At 36.9% G+C, this 23,732-nt stretch overlaps 1 protein-coding gene across 4 annotated transcripts; it reads left to right on the top strand.

The window, feature by feature from the left end:
• Positions 1-2,329: 2,329 nt before the first annotated feature.
• Positions 2,330-22,490, top strand: LOC132841255 (carotenoid-cleaving dioxygenase, mitochondrial-like). 4 transcript variants are annotated; one of them, XM_060863529.1, is made up of 15 exons: positions 2,598-2,743; positions 5,250-5,415; positions 5,578-5,789; positions 10,861-10,976; positions 14,889-14,991; positions 15,077-15,205; positions 15,817-15,977; positions 16,093-16,260; positions 16,377-16,514; positions 17,202-17,384; positions 17,729-17,839; positions 17,967-18,119; positions 19,977-20,071; positions 20,371-20,501; positions 21,045-22,490. In XM_060863529.1, exons 1-12 carry the CDS (start codon positions 2,677-2,679, stop codon positions 18,081-18,083), a joined length of 1,671 nt encoding a protein of 556 aa, XP_060719512.1. In that variant the 5' UTR covers positions 2,598-2,676; the 3' UTR covers positions 18,084-18,119; positions 19,977-20,071; positions 20,371-20,501; positions 21,045-22,490. The 4 variants fall into 4 exon arrangements, with proteins under 4 accessions (XP_060719514.1, XP_060719512.1, XP_060719510.1 ...); XM_060863531.1 differs by lacking the exon at positions 2,598-2,743 and adding an exon at positions 2,330-2,471 and having other exon boundaries at positions 19,977-20,501; XM_060863527.1 differs by having other exon boundaries at positions 19,977-20,501.
• Positions 22,491-23,732: the final 1,242 nt, after the last annotated feature.

Here is a 23,732-nt window from a genome sequence, read left to right as displayed (position 1 = left end):
CAGACTTGCACATTTTATGAACAGCAGATATGTTAATTCCTCTCCACTGCTTCTCTCTTTCTACTCATCCAGAAATTGTACCAGCTCCGATTGTCTTCCGTGCGATGAAGATTTTGGACCTCCACTGACATGAGGCCGACTCTGTGAGAATCCTGAGACATCTAGAGATTTACCAGCTCCAGTTAGACTCAGCGATAGTAAAGAGGAGATGTGAACTCCATGTGATCTTTTGCCTCAATACAACTTTTGTTTGACTGTATATTTATAATCACATCCTCCTGTGTCACCCATATGAGGATGAGGTTCCCCTTTGAGTCTGGTTCCTCTCAAGGTTTCTTCCTTTACCATCTAAGGCAGTTTTTCCTTGCCACTGCTGCCTGAATCACCTCAGACTTGCCCACTGGGAATAAATACATACACATTGTGAACTAAATCTATCTAATATTTATCTTGAATTTTGTATTCTATTAATCTTTATATTATTCTTTATATTAACCTTTTGTTCTATGTTTATGTTCTGTAAAGCTGCTTTGAGACGATGTTAATTGTAAAAAGCGGTATACAAATAAACTTGAATTGAATTGAAGAAAGCTGTTTGAATGAAAAAACTTTTTTTTCACACCTGTCAAGCTAAAGGTGACAGGTGAACCCGTACTTTGGGTTCATCGGAGTCAATAAGAACCCTGAGCAAATCCTGCTCAAGCATTATATACAGTTTTCCCTTTTGGTAATTTAAATGAAGTTCCGCTTTGAATGTGTATTGAGTGTAAGAATTGAATGTCTCCCAAATGGCTGGGCTACACCTTGTTGTCTAGCTGATTGTCCATGATGATTGTCCATGACGTGACCATGATGTTAATCATGGTCACGTACACCTTGTCTTGGTATTGTTACAATTGTTATCAACCAAGTGGTCACTTTAAATGGTAATCGCAGTCACGTAGACCCTTTGTTCGTGGTGATGCTTAATGTCCTGCTGCCGTTCCCATATTTATAATTGAATCAAGTTTATACGTTTAGAGTCCTAAACGTATTACCTTATGATACTTAAACCTTTTTAGGAATGAGCTCTTTTAGATGTGTACCTTGGAGTGGAATTTGGGTGCAATTTCTGTAATTTCTTACATTGCCCATTTAGATCTTCTCCCATTTAGAAGATTTACTTGTCTATTATGGTTCAGAGGTAGCATCAGTACTTTCCCCAAAATCTGCTTTCTCAATACACATTCAAAGTGAAGCCTCATTTAAAGTACGAAGAGGAAAACCAGTATAAAATGCTTGAATAGGATTTGTCCTGGGTTCTTGCTGACTCAGATGAACACAAAGTACTTCAGTTATTTTGTCACTGCTACGTTGGAATAAATTTCTTGTTCTTCATTAAGATCTTCACCCTCATCATTTTATTTTCTTCGTTTTATTTTCTTACATGTTAATTTCTTACACAGTCGCCAGAACCAGTGGACCAGATTGTACACAGGAAGAGAGCAAGCCAGCTAAGCAAGCCAGATATCTTCAAAGGACGGGTGAAGACCTACCTATTCCTGAAACACTTAAACTAACACTCATTTTCCTTGTTTGTTTTATGTGTTAAAGAACAAAAACCCTGAACAGAGTTTAGGTTGATGGTATCCTAAATCTGTAACCCACTGAACCAATGTAAAAGCTACAAAGTTCTAGCATTCATGTGGACCATACTTTAACATAATTTTATAATTGATTGTAATAATTAAAAAATGTAAAAATAATGGGGGGGCACGGTGGCTCAGTGGTAAGCATGTTCGCCTCACACCTCCAGGGTTGGGGGTTTGATTCCTGCCTCCCCCTTGTGTGTGTGGAGTTTGCATGTTCTCCCCGTGCCTCGGGGGTTTCCTCCGGGTACTCCGGTTTCCTCCCCCGGTCCAAAGACATGCATGGTAGGTTGATTGGCATCTCTGGAAAATTGTCCGTAGTGTGTGAGTGTGTGAGTGAATGAGAGTGTGTGTGTGCCCTGCGATGGGTTGGCACTCCGTCCAGGGTGTATCCTGCCTTGATGCCCGATGACGCCTGAGAGGCACAGGCTCTAGAAAATGAGTGAGTGAGTAAAAATAATGATTGTAATAATGTTAATTTTATAAAGTCCTTGATCGAAGTAAAAGCACATGGGAACATCCATGATGCTGTTTTATTGCGCTTTTACTTTCTCTAGAACATGTTCTTATGCAGAGATCATGAGAAATACAATATAATACAAATAGAATACAGCATGGTTTCTTAGGACTTCCTTAACTTCTGCCATCTAGAGGTACAGTAACAGGCAACACTTGATTCCTACCACAGTTAATTATTGGGGCAGGAGGATTCATACAGTAAAAGGCGGGGTTTCACGTTTACATGTGGATCAGCTCTCACTCTCTCTCGTCTTTCCTCTTTATCTGCTCTGCCATCAGCAGCATCATCTTTCACCATGTCACATATGAAGCCTCATCCCACAGGTAAGATGATGCCACTTCTGCCATGCGCATTCACTTAACTCTGAAAATGCGACTAGTGCTTAGTTCAGCCTGGAGAGAGACACAGGAAGAGAGGACATGGAAATGTATTAATTTATGCCGTTTTTTCATGTTATATGATGCGCACGTTTTGGACTTTTCGGGAATATACGCAACATAAGTCACGTGACTGCTTTAATGAACGGTCATGATGACGCCACTGTTTGGAAAGTTACCAGCGTTTAGACTGTTTATGACAAATGCGGTGCATTCAGGTAAACCGGGGCACAAATAAACGCTTTATTTTGTGTTTAATATTAGGAAATTAGAATTGTTATGTAAATACCATATAAGGACATGTATTAAGCGTCAAACAATAATCTGACCTCAGAGTCTTGTGATAGGAAAATAGGCTGTGGAGACAATATATGAAAACTATATAATTGTCTTGGCTAATATATTACACATATTTCTGTTAGAAACATAACATTAGTTGGGGGATATTTTAACCAAATATGGTTAAATAATTTGAAAAATCAGAGGAATGGGGAAGAGAACTACTTAAACCTACTGTTTATTATGTTTGGATCTTCATCTAGTGTTCAAATGTAGAGACAACGAGATGTTTGTGCTGCTAATGCAAGCGTTAAAGTACTATAAGAAATAAAATACTGCTTGTTGTGTGTGTGTGTGTGTGTGTACAAAATGTTTACATAGAAATATTTTTTTTTTATAAAAGACTGCTTATGAATTTAGAAAATAAAGATTTTCTAAATCCTTTTATAACCTAAATATAGACTATCACACAAGCTATCTAATATGTATTAATTTGTGTTCATGCATTAGAAGATGTCAATGATGAGTTTAAAAAAGTTTCAGATGTATGAAAACGATAAATAGTTATGTTTTAAATATGTCACTAAGGATGAAACTTAAGGCTAAACTCAAATCAGATATGTTTGAATGTGTTCCGTAAAGTTATATCCCTAATTAGCAAAAATTTCAGTCAGCTGACAAAAAGCCTTCTTCAGAATCCGGATTTTTTAATTTATATGTAAACATTTGACATCTTGAGAATATCCTGTGTTGGAACATGTTTTGCTAATTGCAAGAAAGCTTAGGCAAATTCAGTATAACAGATTTCACCCAATGTATGCTTCATATTTGTGCCCAAGACAAACAAACAAAAGTGAATGAGGGCTTAATTAGTCTATTTCCACATTTTACCTAGTATAAATATATTAGACCATTCTAGAATGTTGTTCCTTTTCACTGTATGCATTATTTTTACACATTGGCGCTTGCATCGTTGCACCTCTTTGTTGTAAAAGACAATGTTATGAGAGAACATTATTGCATGGGTCAATAGATAAGGTCTAGCAAATTACTTGGGGGAAATATACGGCTGTTGTGAACAACTTGAATCAGCCTCGTCCAGGTATATTATTCACTACTTGTTATGAATATAAAAAGTCAGTACTTCAGTCAGCAGAACAGGCCAGATGCTATTTGTGATGCAAAAAAAAAAGAAATACAGTATGAATCCCTTGGCTTGTCTGTATTCTTCACCCATTCCTGCACTGTAATCTGTAGCCTTTTCCATGGATCAGAGAGGAATTTTTGATGAACAGCATGTTTTGATTCTCATTCCTTCAGTCATATCAGTTTATGAACAAATGCTTCTACTAATGCTTTATTGATAGAGGTGCATGGTTTGTCCAAACAGTTGCACTTGGATACACCACAGATTTCATGACCACCCTTTAAATTTACCAGTTTGTTGTTTACATGTATGCTTGTGCGTGTCCCTTTTCTGTTGTCCATTCACATTAGTGCACGCAGCTCTGACAAGGGCCTAAGGGAAGGGATGTTCCCATAAGAGCTAAATGCAGCAATAACAAACAGTCTCTTGGATCTGCTTTTAAATTTCCTGTCAGATCATTTTGAGATTTTTATTTATTTATTTTTGCTTTTCTGGATGCCTATGCTTTCTTAATCTTGGATTTTTTTTTTCTCCTCCTTGTGAGCACTTATTAATTCTAATTGTCTGTGCTGATTTCATTTGTTTATTTTATTTTTTTCTTCCACATCTGGTGCTTAATCACGATCACATTTTCATTAGGTTTCTTGCCTCATTTGGCTCAAATATATTCCACTGTTTGTAGTATGGACTGCAGGAGCTCATTTCACTTCCACAAGTACTATTTCCTTAAATATTTTCCTTGCATATGCCCATAAAAACCCATAGCCATATCCTGCCAACAATCCCAAACGATAAATGTTTTGTTTATCTATCCCTGATCCAGGAATGAGACAAAGCAAGCACAGTATTGTACTGATGTTCCACAGATCACAGACACCAAGTTATAAACTATAGTTATTTAATTTCTTAGTTGGGAAGATAGAATCATTACATTTCCTCTCATTTTAAGAATTTCTTTTAAGAATTGAGCATATAAATTGTTTTAATATAGTGTTTGTTTCAACCATTCACCTTGTTTGGATGTAAATAACCTCCGATTAAAGTTGTGTCAATTCTGCACATTGAGTCCATATTCAAAACATAATTTCAGATCCAATAGAGTTGACGGGTTTTTTTTTTTGTTTTTTTTTATGGAAAAAATACTGCCAAACAGAATCAGATCTAAAAACAATAAACTCACAAATGGACATATGGGGTAATATTAGCTGATAAAAGGTGCACTGATCCAAACTTCTACTGATGCTGGATAATTTATTATTTATTTGCTACGTTGTGATCTTGTGGTGATCTTGTTTTAGTTTTGAACAATAAGCGGCATGGGCTTCAGGGCATTGTCCCACTTGTGCAGAGTGTGGAAGAGACTCCAGAGCCCATCCCTACCACAATAAAAGGCACAATACCTCCTTGGATCCATGGAAATTTTCTTCGCAATGGACCTGGAAAATTTGAGTTTGGAAATAAACCGTAAGTCAAGAAGCACAAAGGCAGTTATGTACAATCAACCCGAAACAGCATTTTATTCTGTACTTTTATTATGTACTACATTTATAATTTTAATGAAACATTTAAAAACTCACGCAATCCTCAGTTTTGCCATTTTTTAATTGATTCTCCTCTCTCTCTTAGCTTTAATCACTGGTTTGATGGGATGGCCATGATGCACTGCTTTCAGATTGCTGATAGTCAAGTGACCTATAGGAGTCGCTTCCTGCGCAGTGACTCCTACAAGCAGAACAGTGAGATGAATCGAATTGTGATGTCTGAGTTCGGTACTCTTACTGTCCCTGACCCATGCAAGAATATCTTCCAGCGCTTTCTATCCCGTTTTGAGATAATGAGTAAGTACTGCTTACAAATGCAAAGATTTGCATTTTGTTATCTCATCTAGAAAATTGGGTGGGCATCAGAGATTCAGCTCTTGAGTGATTCCTCTCATACCTCCAATCAAGGACTTTCTCAGTGTCAATAGGACAATGCTCCTCTACTAGTGCTTCTCTTGATAATGGGGTTCCACAGAGATCAATTTTAGCTCCACTTCTTTTCGATCTTTATATGCTCCCTCTTGGTAACATCATCCGGAGTTTTAATATTTGTTTACACTTGTACGCTGATGACTCGCAACTGTATATCCCGTTAAAATTTAATGCCTCTTTACAGCCCCTATTAAATTGCCTAGACAGTATTAAGACCTGGATGGCAAAAAATTTCCTCCAGCTATACCATGACAAAACTGAGGTCATTATTTTTGGTCCTCAAAAAAATTGCACCCGTCTGGGAAGTAACTTGGGCTTATACTTGCCATATGTAAAGTCTTTTGTAAAAAATCTGGGGGTGATCTTTGACTCTGAACTGTTTGACTCTGTTGTTAAGAACAGTTTCCATCAACTGCGAATTATTTCTAAACTGAAACCAATGTTAACTTTCCAGGATCTAGAAAAGGTCATACATGCATTCATATCATCTCGATTGGATTACTGTAATTCTCTTTATACTGGTCTCCCCCTTTCCTCTCTAAATCAGCTACAGTTAGTTCAAAATGCAGCTGCCAGGCTACTTTCTGGAACGAAAAGTTGTGATCACATTACTCCAGTGTTAGCTTCCTTACATTGGCTCCCAGTTTATTTTAGAATACAGTTTAAAAATTTTGAATTGTTTTTAAAGCTCTGAAAGGTCAAGCACCCATTTACATCTCTGAAATTATTCACCCTTATTCAGCATCCAGATCTCTCTGGTCCAATAATCAAGCTCTTCTCCAGGTTCCTCGATCACGGTTGAAATCTAAAGGGGACAGAGCTTTTGCAACAGTTGCGCCCGCTCTCTGGAATCAGCTTCCTCTTAGTATAAAGAATGCATCTTCTGTTGGGGTTTTTAAAAAACAGCTAAAAACCCATCTGTACTGTCAGGCTTTTCCTGTTGAGTGTTAATTTGTCTTTTCTTTTTGAACTTTTATATTTTACCTGTTTTATTGTGTACTTTTTTATTGACTGTTTTGATTGTATGTTATGTCTCTGTACAGCACTTTGGTCAGCTAGAGCTGAATTTAAATGTGCTTTAGAAATAAACTTACTTACTTACCTGCACCCATACCAGTCCATTCAGGATATCGTCGCTGTCGGGTGGAATCCTCGTATCTCCAAAACCATTATTTTTCATGAAATTTAAAACACGCCGTATTATTTTTTTTTTGAGTTATTAAACATTGTATCGTTAAAGTTGTTATTATACCTTATATTGCTATCATATACTGTTGTGTACCAACATTAACACAACATTTTCCCAAAGTCACGTTTTATCGGAGATACAAGCTTTATGACTTGGGAGCAGGGAGATACGAGATTATGATTTCATTGATAAGAACGGTACGGACACAGACGTCACTGCTGCCAGCAGTGTTCAATAAAGTCTGCGGTCACGGTGAGCCTTTTGACAAGAGAAAAGGCTTCAAGAGTTAACCAAAGCTAATGACTGTAGTTACATACATCTTCCTAAACTCTATTTTAAAGGTTTAAAAGCTATAAGTGATGCAATACAAAACACGATAAGCTGATTAGGCTGTCTAATAGGTGGAAATTAGTCTAATCTGCTCGCAAACTTACCTTCGTGGCTCACAGGTTTCTTTCTGCACAGAAGCATTACAGCTATCGATTTTTAACAAAACAGACCTACTCAAATGTATCTAACCTAACTATTTCCACTTGTTAGTGTCCAAAAAACAGTGTTTTACATGCACAGTGCCAAGAGAGGCATTGTCTATAAGTAGGCTGACTTAAAGTCAGTAAAATAATAATAAAAACAATAATTTAATAGTGGTATCCAAAACATTCAATTTAATTCAAATATTATATTATAAAAAAACATTTTAAAACGCCAATGAATATGTATAATAAGCAGTAATAAATAGATATTTAAAATACATCAATAACACAGATAAACATTGATAAAATCATAGTTAAAGGGATAGTTCACCCAAAAAATAAAATTAATAAAGTTCAAATTATCGTTTCACTACGTTATACGGCATGTTTACGTATAATAACGAGGCAAAAAGCCAGCCAGCTTGCTTAAAGTGATGAGCATGACGGTTGAACATAACGGTTTGCCTTGATATTGTAAGATACAATCCTATCTTATCTGCAGTGCACAGGGTTTAGTCCGCGTTGCAGTGGATTGTCTTGCGCTAAATTCCTGTCCTCAGACAAGCACCAGAACTAGCGGGGGTCAAGATTTTTTTTCTTTGAGCCCCACGAAAATCACTTTAGATATCACTTTAAGACGTGTTGATTCGTTGCGACTCTTAATCTTGAGGAGAAATATGCCGCGCAGCTCTCCCGCGGAGTGAAGAAGAGGTGGAGTTACAAGATTTCTCAGACAGTTGAAGTGTCCAATGGAGTTAAGAGATTTGCGTTCAAGCTATTTTCAAGACATTAGATTGGTTAATAACTTGTAAAAATAACAGACCCACGTGGGGACTGACCAATAGCATCAACATGTGAAAAAATATGAAATTGACTAAATTTGGATATACAAGGTTTACGCACGACAGCAACGATATGCTTTTACACCCCTGCCTTAAAGAGACAGACAGGAATTTGTCCTATCATGTGTAACGTATCAGGCAGGGCCTGGATGCTGCCTTAGATGTAGAAAACATTAAGTGTAAAAGGTAAGAACTTGGAAATGGAAGTTGTGCACCAGATCGGGCCAGATAGTGTGGAGGTTTGCTTTTACTCACTTGCAAGACTCTCATATCAGTGATTCTTGGCTGCATTGTGCTCTTAAGATTCCAGAGAAAATTCTGCATCATGGGGCTGTTCATTAATTTCATATCCCATTTGGTCCCTGAGGTCAGGCAGACCTTGCGCTTCCCACCTGACTTTACATGGGAGGTCTGACTTTACATGGGAGGTCTGGGGAGCTAACTGAGATGTCCTTAGTGTTCATAGGGTGGCATATGCTTCATGGCATAGTGCTGCTGTTCCATCTCAGAATTTCTACTCTTGTTCTCCTTCAGAAGGCCCTGTTCATACTTGAATAGGTTTTGAAAGAAACCTTACACTCTACATCTTCTTTTGGCTCTTACACTTCCAGATACTTTGACGATCTACGTCTGATTTGGTTCCAGTTTTAGCTTTGATCATTCTATTTTGTACTTTTCTTCATGTTCTCCTAAATATTTTCCTCTCCTTCAACAAGAATACAGGGTTTTGCTTTTGACACATTGCAGTCTAAGGAAGTGATTCTTTCCATGTTTCCTTTGAACTTTAATGGTGATGAAGAAATTAATACCTTGTCGTTTGCTTTCAGCCACTTCATCTTGCTCGGTTGAGTTAGAATAAACAAGAGCATCAGTGACTAGATGGATCCTGTAAAAATCTATGTTCATTCTTTTTTTTTCTCTCATAAGGTGGGTGAAGAGGGAAGTGGGACGCTTGGCATTTTTGTCAAATGCACCTCATATGTTGTCATTAGCTGTAGGGTCAGAAATAAAAAAAAAAAAAGACTCTAACAGATGTTTTACTGCATTAATCCGAAAATATCACTTGGACGTCTCTCCTACACTTGATATTTCCTTTGAAAGAGTGGCCAAAATGAAACTTCCAAGAAAGTTCATGTAAAAAAAAAAAAAAGAAATCTTGCAGCTTTAAAAAATTCTTTGGTCCAATAAAAATAAATTTGAGTTATTTAGTCTAAAGCGAAAGCATAGTGTTGGCACAAACCAAAAACCCAGATAATACCATTTCTGTGCTTAAACATTGGTGCTAGCATTATGGTATAGGTTTGCTTTTCAGCAAGAGAAACTGGAAAGCTTGTTGCCATTATAATCAGCATGAATGGAGCCAAATAAGAAATTGTTGACAAGAACCAGTTCTGCTCAGCCAGTTACCTGCATTTAGGGTGAAAAATAGATTTTCTACAAAACAATGAGCCAAAAAAATAATAATTGTGTTTTGGAATCTGAGCCCAGATTTAAATGCAAATGAAATTGTGGCTTGCCATGAAAACTGCTGGCCACCAACCTTCTCCATCTAACTTGACAGAGTTGGGGAACAACTTTATTGTGGAATAGAAAAAAAATGCGTAACTCAAAGACCAACGCTTAGACAGACACATCCAAAAAAACTCAAATCTGCAATTTCTGCTGAAGAACAATCCAGACAGAGGGGGTTAACTATCAATTTTTTTTTTCTTGTTTTTTTTTTCGAAATATTGTATGTAATATTTAAGTGTTCACATGTTGAGGGTTCAGTTTCTGCCTCCACACTGAGTGAGTGGTGTTTGCGTTTTCCCCTTGCTTTAAGGGTTTCCTCTGGGTACTCTTTTCTTCCCACAGTCCTAAGACTGGCATCACTAATTGTATATAATGTGTGTGGTTGTGACGTGCAATGTGTTGGCACCCCATCTAGGGTGCCCAAAGTCTGTGTCCTTGTGCTCTAATGTCTGTGATTGGCTCCAGGTTCCCTGTGGCCCTGTATAGGATGAGTTGTACATACTGTAGATGGATAGACTTCTGTGGAGTCACTTAAATTTAGGTTTTGCAGTACATGGCTTTTCTGTATTGCTCGACCTTGTGTGGTTTCTGTTTACTTTTTGTCTATTGGCCTTTTCTGATCTCTCTCTCAAGTGCTAAAGGTGTTTTAGAAGGTTTGAATCAGGATGCCCAAGTCTCCTGGAATAGTGTAGAATTGGAATTCAGATTAAAACCACACACTCTTAATTATAGTAAGAGGTTATTTTAATAGGAAGATCATGATTCTGAGCTGAAGGAAGAAAGCAGCATTAAACATGTTTTTTTTTATATATATATAAATTTTTATATGCAACAATCTGATTTCTTGTTATTCAATGTCAAGCAGCTGCATGTACCCAAAGATCATTTCAGCTAATTGCGCAGTCTTCATCCCGTTTCAGAGCCTACAGACAACGCTAATGTGAACGTGGTGAAATACAAAGGTGACTACTATGTCAGCACTGAAACAAACTTTATGCACAGAATTGATCCGGACACACTAGAAACAAAAGTGAAGGTATGTAACATGGAACAACCTGTCACTTGTTTAATATAAAAATAACCTGTATCAAACTTTTCACATATACAACGTATAAAATACACAATTTTACATACAGTCTACAAAGTATGAATGTCACAACTGATTTGGCAGATATTTTCAATGATATTGTTTGCATATATTTCCTTTATATTTCTCTTATATTATTATTATTATTATTATTATTATTATTATTATTATTATTATTATTATGCAAACAGACAATTACAATATTTACATGGATGCAAAATACAAATACAAAGACCAACAAAACAAAACGTGTGTGTGTAACTGGGTGTGGGAGTGGAGATATATGAATGAAGGAGCATGTAGGGAAGTACAACAGAGATTATATATATATATATATATATATATATATATATATATATATATATATATATATATATATATATATATATATATTATACATATATAATGTATATTATACATAGATAGATATATCTATGTAGATATATCTATAGATATAATAGATATATTAATTTAAATAATAATAATTATAATGACAATAATAATGATAGTAATAGTATCACACAAAACAAAAAAAATACATAAAATAAATTTAACCAGAAAAAAAAACTGGAAAATGGGGTATGAGGAAGGTGACCATATCAACAGTAATAGCAATAATAATAATAATATAATATGATTATATATTAATATATATATATATATATAATATAATAATGAAAAATCCAATTAATAAGAAATAGTAATAAAATTATTAGCAGTAATAGTAATGATAAACATATTTACAAATATACTCATATCATCCGGAATGAAGGGGAGGTTAAAGGATCAGGAAGAGGACAAATAGAAATAGTAGTAGCAATAGCAATAATGATGCTGATACAGCCATTAATAGTAATGATAATAGTAGTAATTATAAAAGCAATAATAATAATAATAATAATAATAATATTAACGGTAATATTGATACAGCTATTAATGATAAGGTATTATAAAGCTGCCACTGATAACCCTCATGGCCATGGCATAGTATAGACCCCCGCCGGTGAGGTGCTACGGGATCCAGGGTCCCAAAATCCATACCCGTCCCCAGCCGTCCCACACATGCCACGCTTACCCTGTTTGTGTGTGTGTGTGTTTTTTTTTGTTGTTTGTTTTGTTTTTTGTTTTTTTTTTTGGGAATAAATATGGCTGCTTTCATTGTTCTACTCATGATATGTTTGTCAACTAGTGTATAATGCATTAAAAAAGCATGGCGTGTAGCATGGAACCAGCCCAGTGCAAAGCCCAGGCCGCCACGCCCACGCCACACTTATCCTATGTATGTGCTTTTATATACTGTATATATATATATATTTTTTTTTATGATGCTCCAAATGAATGTGTGTGCACCTCATCTAATATGTGACGCATTAAAACAAGTGCTGGGCCAGCCGGAGACAAGAAATCCCAGGCAAAAGTACAAGCTGGAGGGTGAAAGCCCAGTGCCCCCGGCCCCACATCACACCCACCCACAACTAATCAGAACCGCACATGGCAGGGACTAGTATGCCACATCCAACCAGGGTCGAGAGAGAGAGAGAGAGAGAGAGAGAGAGAGAGAGAGAGAGAGAGAGAGAGAGAGAGAGAGAGAGAGAGAGAGAGAGAGAGAGAGAGAGAGAGAGAGAGAGAGAGAGAGAGAGAGAGAGAGAGAGAGAGAGAGAGAGAGAGAGAGAAAGAGAGAGAGAGAGAGAGAGAGAGAGAGAGAGAGAGAGAGAGAGAGAGAGAGAGAGAGAGAGAGAGAGAGAGAATTATAATCTTTATATAATCTTAATAGGGAGGCACGGTGGCTTAGTGGTTAGCACGTTCGCCTCACACCCAGAGGGTCGGGGTTCGATTCCCGCCTCCACCTTGTGTGTGTGGAGTTTGCATGTTCTCCCCGTGGAGTTTGCATGTTCTACCCGGGGTTTCCTCCGGGTACTCCGGTTTCCTCCCCTGGTCCAAAGCCATGCATGGTAGGTTGATTGGCATCTCTGGAAAAATTGTCCCTAGACTGGTGTAATTCTGATGTATTATTTTGAGTGGAGGTAGACAAGTTTTCCATGGAGATGTACTCTATTAGTAAATTTTTGTAATGTTGTAATGTGTATGGTGTTCCTTGATTTCCAGTTCATGAGGATAGTTTTCTTGGCGATAGTTAGAGCCACTAGGAGTAATTGACTGTTTGTACTGTTTAAATTGATTATGGATATGTCACCTAATATACAGAGGGAGGGAGACAGCGGGATGTGACAACCCATAAGGTTGGATAGTGAGTCACTAACCTTTGCATATATTTCCAAATATAGTTGCAGGCTTGAATTGTTCCACAAATATTTCTTAAATAATAAATGTAAAACAATTTATCATAATTTATAAAATATATAGATTTGAAAAGGTAAAGAAATGTGTGGTTTTTCAAGCATTTAAAATTACAATAATAATAAATGCTGCAGGCAGAACTTTGGGGGCCAGGCACCCAGATTATAAGCCTCATATTCCTAGACAGGCTAACAGGCCATAACTTTAGTGGAAAAGTGATTTGTAGTGTCACTCATGACGTGTTTTGACTATGGACAGTAGTGAAATTCTCTGGTTGTAAATTAAAAATATAGATGAAGAAATGGGCCGCATGGTGGTGTTTGTTGCTACTTTTGATGTTTAGACCAATGTCAGGATGTGAGCTAATTCTGGTGAAAATTTAACAAAATATGGAAGAATATACTTTTTGTCACTAGGTAGCGCTGGCAAGAAATTTGTTGCATAGTTTTAGGGCATAGTTCTGTCATGGTTGCCTTGGAAATTTCCCTTCCTGACCACCACATTGCAACCCTGTACATATGTTTTTAACTCTTCTTCTGTTACGTTTCCCATTTCCCTAAGTCATTGTTCATTCATTCATTCATTCATTCATTCATTCATTCATCTTCTACCGCTTATCCGAACTACCTCGGGTCACCGGGAGCCTGTGCCTATCTCAGGCGTCATCGGGCATCGAGGCAGGATACACCCTGGACGGAGTGCCAACCCATCGCAGGGCACACACACACTCTCATTCACTCACGCAATCACACACTACGGACAATTTTCCAGAGATGCCAATCAACCTACCATGCATGTCTTTGGACCGGGGGAGGAAACCGGAGTACCCGGAGGAAACCCCCGAGGCACGGGGAGAACATGCAAACTCCACACACACAAGGCGGGGGCGGGAATCGAACCCCCAACCCTGGAGGTGTGAGGCGAATGTGCTAACCACTAAGCCACCGTGCCTCCCTCCTAAGTCATTGTGTTGACCTTTTTTGTGTTGTCATTTATCACCTTATTTTAGTATGTGTTTGTTTGCTATAGTTTTGTTTCATGGTTTGTTAAGAAAATCGTCACTTGCTTCCGACCTCACCTTTCAAACATGACACCAAGTTTAGGTGTCACTCTAGGTAGAAGGAGAAGCACTTAGCCCAATAATAGGAAATGGTAGAATATTATAGTAGAATATATCATTTTGAATATCCTTTTTCTCACGTCCACTTTACAATTGCAAGAATATAATAAATATTATAATAAAGCACTGCTGCATCATCGCCAGGCAGAAAAACTCTGAACATCGCACCATGAATCGATGAGATTGCACAGGTTTCACACACGAGCTGAGCTAATCAGTGAAAGGAACACATTCCAAAAGTGATCAGGCGGTATACTCCTTTCACAAGTGGGGCAAGTAGGCAAAGTTGTTTAAGGCAAACAGACCCAAGCTTCTCACCAAGCCACAACCAATCAACCAGACCTGAATCAGTTCTCTCCATAAACACATCAATGTTTGTGAACGGTTCTAATGCAGTTTGTGTTTCAATGTTACATCTTGGTCTTTCCACAATAATATCTAAGGTGGACTGGAGTAAGTTTGTTGCTGTTAATGGTGCCACCGCACACCCCCATGTTGACCCAGATGGTACAGTCTATAACATGGGAAACTCCTATGGCAGGAAAGGTGAGATCATGACACAAATCATTTTTACATATGCATTACATTAAAGCAAAATCATAACTACATATTACTACATATTGTTTGGTAGGAGCTTTATACAACATTATCAGAGTTCCTCCAAAGAATGAAGACCCTGATGAAACGCTGCATGGGGCAACGGTGCTGTGTTCCATTTCCCCTGCTGAAAAAAACAAGCCTTCCTATTACCACAGCTTTGGTAAATACTCACACTCATACTTACATTAATGGTTGCATTGATAGTTTAAACTAAACACTAAAAATCTTTAACATTTAGCAGATTTTTTTTTTTTTTTTACTGATTTTAACTTTTTTTCATCAATCCTATGACCGTTTTATACCGGAGTCTCTTCTCTTGTGAGTCACTTATTCATGAAGGAGGTCACTTTTCTGCTTTTAAGTTGAATTGTCTTGACTTGCACTGTTAATAGAGCAATCATTGCATTATGTTGCATACAAGCAAAGAACTCCAAACAACAAGATTGCGAAAAGCTCCTTAATTTCTACATTATATTAAAATCTGCACACATGCCACATACAGATTGAGAAACATTTGTATGTTCATGCCAAAAGATTTCAGGATTTTACAGGCTATCATGTTGCTAAATGACAGCTTGATATACAGTATAGTAAACTTGTTTCCCAACTATGTAAATGGTTATGTTCAGCACTTGACACACGGCAGCACTTGTTTACATGATTAAAAATGCTGAAACATGACTGTTAGTCTTTTTAATTTCAGCTTTTTACTGTTTTTGAGCAGATTGCTGGATGAACCATAAATGGCAAACATTCTGTTCTTCTTCTCAGCCATGTCAGAGAACTATGTGGTGTTCATCGAACAGCCCATAAAGATGGACCTGCTAAAGATAGTGACATGTAAGATGAGGGGGAAAAGCATAAGTGACTGTATCTATTGGGAGCCAAAACAAGAGACTGTCTTTCATGTTGTAAACAAACATACCGGACAGGTGATACCAAAGAGCTTTGATATGCCCTACTTTTAAATAGTTTTTTAGATCATTTCTGTTTTTTTTTTTTTTTTAATTGGTTATGATTGCAGTATTTTTCTCGGGTTTGTAACAGGTGAGTCCAGTGAAGTACCACACCAAGGCTGTAACCACACTCCACCAGATCAATGCATTTGAGGAGAATGGCTTCCTCATAGTAGATACGTGCTGCTCAGATGATGGCCAGATCCTACAAGTCTACCTTCTTCAGAACATGCACAAGTCAGGAGAAGCACTGGATGAGGTTAGAAATGATTTTTCATTAATGTTTAGCTTTGTATGCATTGGAGAAGCCACTTTTATTAACATAGTAGTAGTGATGTTTATTTATTTGATTATTTATTTATTTATTTATCTTAGGTCTATAAGAGCTTATCCATGTCATTTCCTCGCCGCTTTGTTCTGCCTCTGTACATTACCAACGATACTCCACTGAACCAGAACCTCAACACACGGCCCAACAGCTCTGCTTCTGCTGTCTGCCTTGGCAAAGACAAGGTGAGCTGCTGATGGAGTGGACTGTGTTTGCAGTAATATAAAATAATAAGCTTTTTTTTAATTTAATATTACCCATATGTAGAAATTGTTTTGTTTAAAAATCCTGTTGAATCTTGTTCCAAGTGCTTTCCTCCAAATTGTTGCTATTAGAATTGTATAGACCTTTGGTAGGCATCAGATAGAAGGAAGACACAGAAGACGGGTATCACACAGAGCAGAACCTGCCTCATGTCTTTTTTAAAAAAATGTCATAGCTTTTCTACGCTTTCATTAGCAAACTAAATCACCTCTCACAAAAAAAAGACTTTTCCATTGTACTCCATCATTTCGTGCCCAGGTCAGTGATTTGGTCATAGTTGTGGATTAAAGGACACTGCAGCACAAACAGCCTATGAATAGACTTTATTATTAACCAAAATCCAAACGGTTGGCTGGTTGTTCTCTTTAGTTTCCTCACTAACACTAAAGTAAGTCAAAAACTCACTGCAACGCAACCAGCCGATATTTTACACCTCATTATTAACCACGCAAATGTGTATCTACTTGCTCATTACCTCCTCATTCTGTGTCCCCCATTCACAGCTGATGGTTGACCATGCTCACACTGCCGCAAATGAAAAATTTCCAGGTGTTTATAATTGTATAAGGTTGTTGCCTCTCAGTGTATAATTCTACATTACCCGTCAGGTTTTCTGCATGTCTGAAGATCTGCATGACGGTGAACTGCTGGATTATGGTGGGTTTGAGTTACCTCACATTCACTACGACAAGTGCAACACCAAACCATACCGCTATTTCTATGGCTGTGGCTTTGGCCACCTGGTGGGAGATTCGCTGATCAAGATAGACCTGGAGAGTAAAAAGCTTAAGGTATGCTTATACCAGTGATGTTGTTTGTGTTTTTTTTATTTTTAAATCTGTTGTTAAATTAATACAGCCTCTGACTGTATGAGCCTCTGAATTTTGAGTCTACAGTGTATATTGTTCAAATAAAAAATATTAGAAAAGCATTTTATACTGATATCCAGCTGATTTCTTAATTCCTTCCAAAGTTTTTATCTATCATGCATTTTATCTGTTGTATGTATTGAACCAAATTGGTATAGAATTATGTCATTTACATTAGATTGTACATTTATGAGGCTAGGAAGTTTTAATGCCACTTCATCCATGTTGTAACTGAGCGTCTGTCTGTTTTTGTGTTCGATGCTTAGGCGTGGCATCAACCAGGCTTCTATCCATCTGAGCCTGTGTTTGTTCCCTCACCTAATGCAGAGGAAGAGGATGATGGCGCCATCTTATCTGTTGTCCTCACACCCACTGTGGTATGACAATATTCTTATTGGTTTCTAAATTGCCAATTTATAGACACATTCAACTAAACATCTATCAATTTTAAGAGTTTAGAGTTTGTTTACATTTTAGTGAGGATATTTTCTGTGTTGGGTTTAGGATAAAGGTTCATTCATGCTGGTTCTTGATGCTAAGACTTTTGAGGAACTTGGAAGAGCTGAAGTGCCTGTTAACATTCCGTACGGCTTCCACGGGACCTTTAACGCCTCAGTATAGGGGGAAAAAGATTTCTGTCAACAGATTTCAACCCAGGTTTGGGACTGAAGTATTCGACATCAAGACATTTTAAAATATTAGTCTCTTTCCATAAATGTTAAATAAATTTGTACCACATAGTCTTCTTGTGTGTATTTCATTGCATGCTTTCACATGTAAAAAAGATAAAGGTGCAATATATTGTCTATCAATATTACATGTTTAAAACCCCACATGTTTAATTTTTATCAATAGATTTAATGGTGCCCAGTGCCATCTGCTGGAAATCCTGCATCTGTAGATTCTCAAAAGTGCACATCTATAATGCAATAATATAACAATATTTATAATATTTTATAATATTAATAATAATGCAATAATATAACATTTGCTGAAACGGTGTAGACATTAACAAGGGAAAAGCTTTCGTTCTTTCTTTTTTAAAAAAGAAAGTTTGTTCACGATCCAGTAAATTAGATTTGAGATCTCTTGGATTTTTAAAGTATGTTGGAATAAACTCGCTGACAATCATTTAAAAATTAGAAATGTCAGTGTTTTTCCACTCTGTTTTATTAGCCATAGTCGATAGATGACTGTGGCAAAAAAATAGACAAAAAAGAAACTTTTTGCCCATCTAGTGTTTGACAAACATCAGGCTAATTATATAGAAAGGTTGAGATCTTGTCCACTAGGCGGCAGTACACCTTCACTGCAGTTCTATTTGAATTACTGTAATGAAATTCACCATGCTGGTTAACATGCATGTAACAAATCTGTTTGGTCACCTTGAAGATATAATGAATAAATCTATACATTCTCTGCTCATCTTTAGCAATAAGAGCTTGTAAATTTCCCACAATCCCCTGCATCAGATAGCACTACGAGAGCCAGACTGATCAACACCCAGACCCTGATTTATAAGATCCAAAATAACAAGCAGTAATTTGCATGAACGTCAGACTGCACAAGCAAATAAAAGGGTGTGTCATGGGTGATTTGTAAAGAATAGGTGTGCTCAAGTTCAATGAAAGCTAAAAGTAGAGAGCCGGTTGCTGTCTGCAAGCATCAGTCCTATTAAAAAAAAAAAAAAAGATTCAATGAATTTCATGGCAGATTAATTTAGAAACAAGAGTGATTTAAAAAAAAAAAAAAAAAAAAAAAAAGCAAATGTTAAACATCTTATCCCCAGGCGCCTGGTTTATTAAAAAGTTTAATAGTCTAAATGCTGTTTTCAATACAATGCGTGTATATAAAAATATTCATATATTCTTTATTTACTCTGATAAAAATGATTGAATGAACACAAGACATAAAATTAAATCATATGATTGAGATATTGTAGCCTACTGTAAGGGTTTATAACATTATTATCATGTAGGCTATTATCACACATTTACCAGCATTTATTAGAAACAATTATGATGGGAGCCTGGAGTCAATCCCATGGGACTTGAGGCACAAGGTGGGGGAAACACCCTGGACCTGCTGCCAACACATTGTACAATAGCCCAAACAACCATACACACACGATGGGAAATTTAGAGATTCCAATCAGCTCAAAGCTCATGTCTTTGGAGTCTGGGAGGAAACCAGAGCACTCAAAGAAAACCCCGGAGGCACAAGAACATTCAAACTCCTAAACTTGGATGTGGGAGCTAAACAACCACTAAACCTTCCTTGCCTGCCTCAGTGTAATCATACATTTTTATTATTTTATATGTGATTTAGAATTCTATATTAATATAGTATTCTACACATAGAGGGGAGAAGAAAGACATACACTTTTTCTAGACGTTTGTTAGGGATTAGTAATAAACATCTAAATCAGTTTAAAGTGCTGCCTTTTTAAATGTACATGAATGACAGAATTCACAGAATTCTGTTCTCTTACCACCAACTGGGTTTGATTCGCAGGCAGGAAACCAACCCAGCCACTGAAGGGTTCATCCTCAGTGCCGGTCCCTAGTCCTAAGCAGAAAATGGGAGGGTTGCATCAAGAAGGGCATCTGGTGAAAAACCTGCACCAAAAACAAATATGCAAATCAGATGATCCTCAAGTGACCAAAGTGCAAAAACAACAACATGAACACAATACATAAAAAATCACAAAATTATTCAATTCAATTCGATACAAACTGTATTTGTATAGCACTTTTATCAACGGACATTGTCTCAAAGCAGCTTTACAGAACATAAACATAATACAAAAAAAAAAATTATATTATACAAAGATTAATATAATACAAAAAGTTAAGATTTATAGTAGACTTATATTTAAATGTGTTTGTATTTATCCCCAATGAACGAGCCTGAGGTGACTGAGGCGACTGTGGTGAGGAAAAACTCCTTGGATGGAAGAGGAAGAAACCTTGAGAGGAACCAGACTTGCCAAGAAATCCACTTCAGAAGGTCGACTTCAGCAGCCGGTTTGCTCATACAGTATGTGATATCAAATTGTACATCACACTCAGCACAGCACAGTACTTGTTTAGGTCTAAATGACACCAAACATTATTAAGAATTGCAACACCTAAACTAGGGGAAGGAACCAATATATAAATAGGTATATACTGTATATATGTATACTGTATATAGGTAGCCACAGTGATTAAACTGAATTTGAAGCCCAGTTATAATGGTCATACTTCACCGTGCTGTATTCCCAGACAATACCTACTGATACAGATGGGTTTAAAGTTACACTACGTTATGTAAAGGCTGCTCTTGATGTATGTGGAATTAAAAAAAAAATCAAGTGTAAGAAGTGTTGGTAATTTATGTGGCAGACAGAAGATCTTTTCAATAATGTAAGAGTATAATATTCTTGCAATGCTAGTGAGCCATATAGTTGTCATCTGATTGTCTTTATACTGTCTCCAATGGATGATGATGATGTATGTAGATGTATTTTCACTTCTCACTTTAAACATCTTCATTTTTCTGTACTTTTATTCCTTGTCTGCATTTTCTCTGGATTCTCAGGTTTCTTCCCATATCCCAAACCCATACCAGTAGGTGGATTGGTAAGATAAATCGCCTCCAGGTGTCTGCATGGTGCCCTGCAGTGGGTGTATTCCCTACTCACACACAGTGTTCTCCAGATCCTCCATAACCCTGACCACGATAAAGTGATTACTTAAGAAGAAGAATGAATGTCTGGCTCTGCATTGTCATGGTGGGCCCTAGCACAGGTGAATGTCTGTTGATGTGCACTCACCACACAGTCGGATTTGGTTATGGTGAATCAAATGCTTTCCCTTTCACGAGGCTGACTGGCTGCCAGGTGTCACCATATTGCAACCGTCATCCACCACAGAAATGTGGAGAGCTATCCGTTGAAACTGATAGCAGTTGGCATGGAGAAGTTGCAAATACATGCATACTGTGTCTGTTTTTCATTTATGTTATTCTTTCTGTAGTGTGTACTGCATAGCATTGTACGGTAGTCATAGTTAAGAATAATCATAATAACCATATCCCACTGTCTGGTTTTGTGTTTTTATTGAGGTGTGTTGTAATTACAGCCAGTGACATACTGTACTACATTACATTAATAGTGTTTCAGAGCATTTACATAATATTTACCTTAACCAACAGTCTCAGTGCAAACATTCACACCACGTAGGTGAGCTGAAATGCTTGTATTAGCATCTCAGGAACTTTTTTTTTTGAAAAGTTCTTCATGATTGACAGGTTTTTAACTTCATTATGATCCTCTGAGAAGGTAAACTTTAGCAAAGTAGGAAAAGTTGTAGAAGATATCTCAGTCATTGAACTGCTTGACTTAACAGTCAGTGTCCCTCATTTTGTTAAGCATTCGTCAACATCTGGTGCATCACTGGATGTGATATAACAATATCGGAAATCGTGCTGAAAGAGAAGTTCTGTTTCAAATTCGATGGGTATTAAAAGCTGATCTATTTCCACTAACATATTGGTTTAGCCATGGTGGAAAGCAGATCGTTGATAAAGTCATAGTGCTCTAGTCTAATAAAAGTTTGGTTTCATACATTAATAACCAGAACAAATCTTTCCTCTGCATTACAAAAGCAAAAACTCTTGTTATCCGCCATACGGCACAATAGGAAAAAACTTCCAGAAGTGGAATACGTTTTGGGGCACAAATGACCCAGATCTACAAAAGGGATTTAGAGAATGGCATAATCTAATTTATCTCACCTGGTGGAAATGGACTAGTTCAAAATAGAGGATTTCTCAGTGACACCTTTGTCTAAGCTAAAGTCATAAAAGTTCATAAAACAATTAACATAGCCATCGAGGCACTCCAAATTTTGCAGACAAGTGCAATTCGAAATACTACTTTCTTTTCCGATGCAACTTCATAACTATGGATCTGCCATCTTTTGATTGAATAAATCCATTCAACTTTAATCAAACAGGAACATAAATAAAACTTGTTTTGTTTTACTTCACTGTACAGCTTTTCAATATTTTTTCCATCCTTTGGAAGAATAGAAGACTTTATATTTGTCACATACAATATACGTTACAGCACAGTGAAATTCTTGCTTCACATTTCCCAACTTTGGAGGCTGGGGTCAGAACACAGGGTCAGCCATAATACAGCACACTGGAGCAATGAGGGTTAAGAACCTTAATCACTTGAGCCACCATTACCCCAGGAATGCTAAAGAGAGGAACTCTTAAGCATGAAAATGGGGTTGAAACAAATGTTCAGTAATATGGATATGTCTCACTCCACTTCTTCACCAGTGCTGGCTTCTAGAATTGTACATCATCTCTGCCCATGATGAAGTGCCTCAAGTTCCTGGTCTTTGTTGTGAAATGAGGAAAATCCTTAGAAAATGAGAAGTCATCCTGAATTTTATGGTCCAAGAACAGCACCGTGCCCGTTCAATATCTCTCACTGCATGACCATTATGGGTGGTGCTTTTCCTTCCTTGTTAATGCACTACCTCTCTACACTACCTTTTATTCTTATTTTTCTCCATTCTACCATTCTTCCATTTTCCTCATCTTTTTATATCTCTTTCACATTTCCTCACTCTGTCCACTCTTTACCTCCTTCCTTTCTGCCCTTCCCATCCATAACTAATCTAACTACTCTTCTGGATTTTCTTTTCTCAATTGCTGTATAGTTTTTTCTCAAAAAAAAAAAAAAAAAAAAAAAAAAAAACAAAAGAAATATTTACTTCAAAATATCTTACATACTTGCACATGTTTTTCCACAGAATATAGTGATTCCCTTAAAACCTAGCCATACTGCCGTGTGTGTTGGGGTCAGTGTGAAAATCGCACACAAATGAAACGATCAATTCTTGAGTGATGTATTTTTTTGATTTTTTGATTTTTAGTTGCTTGAGATTAAAAATTATTTGCTTTGATATGAATTAATAATAGAAATAAGTTATAGAAATAATAATAGGAATAAGTGATCGAAGAATTAATCAGAATATAACAGATAATAAGCTGGCATGTTAGCAAAATGCAAAAAAGGCAAAATCACAATATAGTTACTGCAGTTTGCCATTATAGGGCAGTACACCCTTGAACGACTGATTTATTGCCTTATTCATAAATACAAGACTTCAAATGAGCCGATAAACCATAGATTTACTACCATTATAAATCTTTTGAGCAGAAACAAATAATTGAAAGCTGCATTTGTTCCAATTGGTTGATTTTATA

The sequence above is a fragment of the Tachysurus vachellii genome, chromosome 26, assembly GCF_030014155.1.
Source record: "Tachysurus vachellii isolate PV-2020 chromosome 26, HZAU_Pvac_v1, whole genome shotgun sequence".
NCBI lineage: Eukaryota > Metazoa > Chordata > Actinopteri > Siluriformes > Bagridae > Tachysurus > Tachysurus vachellii.
The sequence above is the reverse complement of the archived record's forward strand: the minus strand, read 5'-3'. Positions and strand labels throughout refer to the sequence as shown.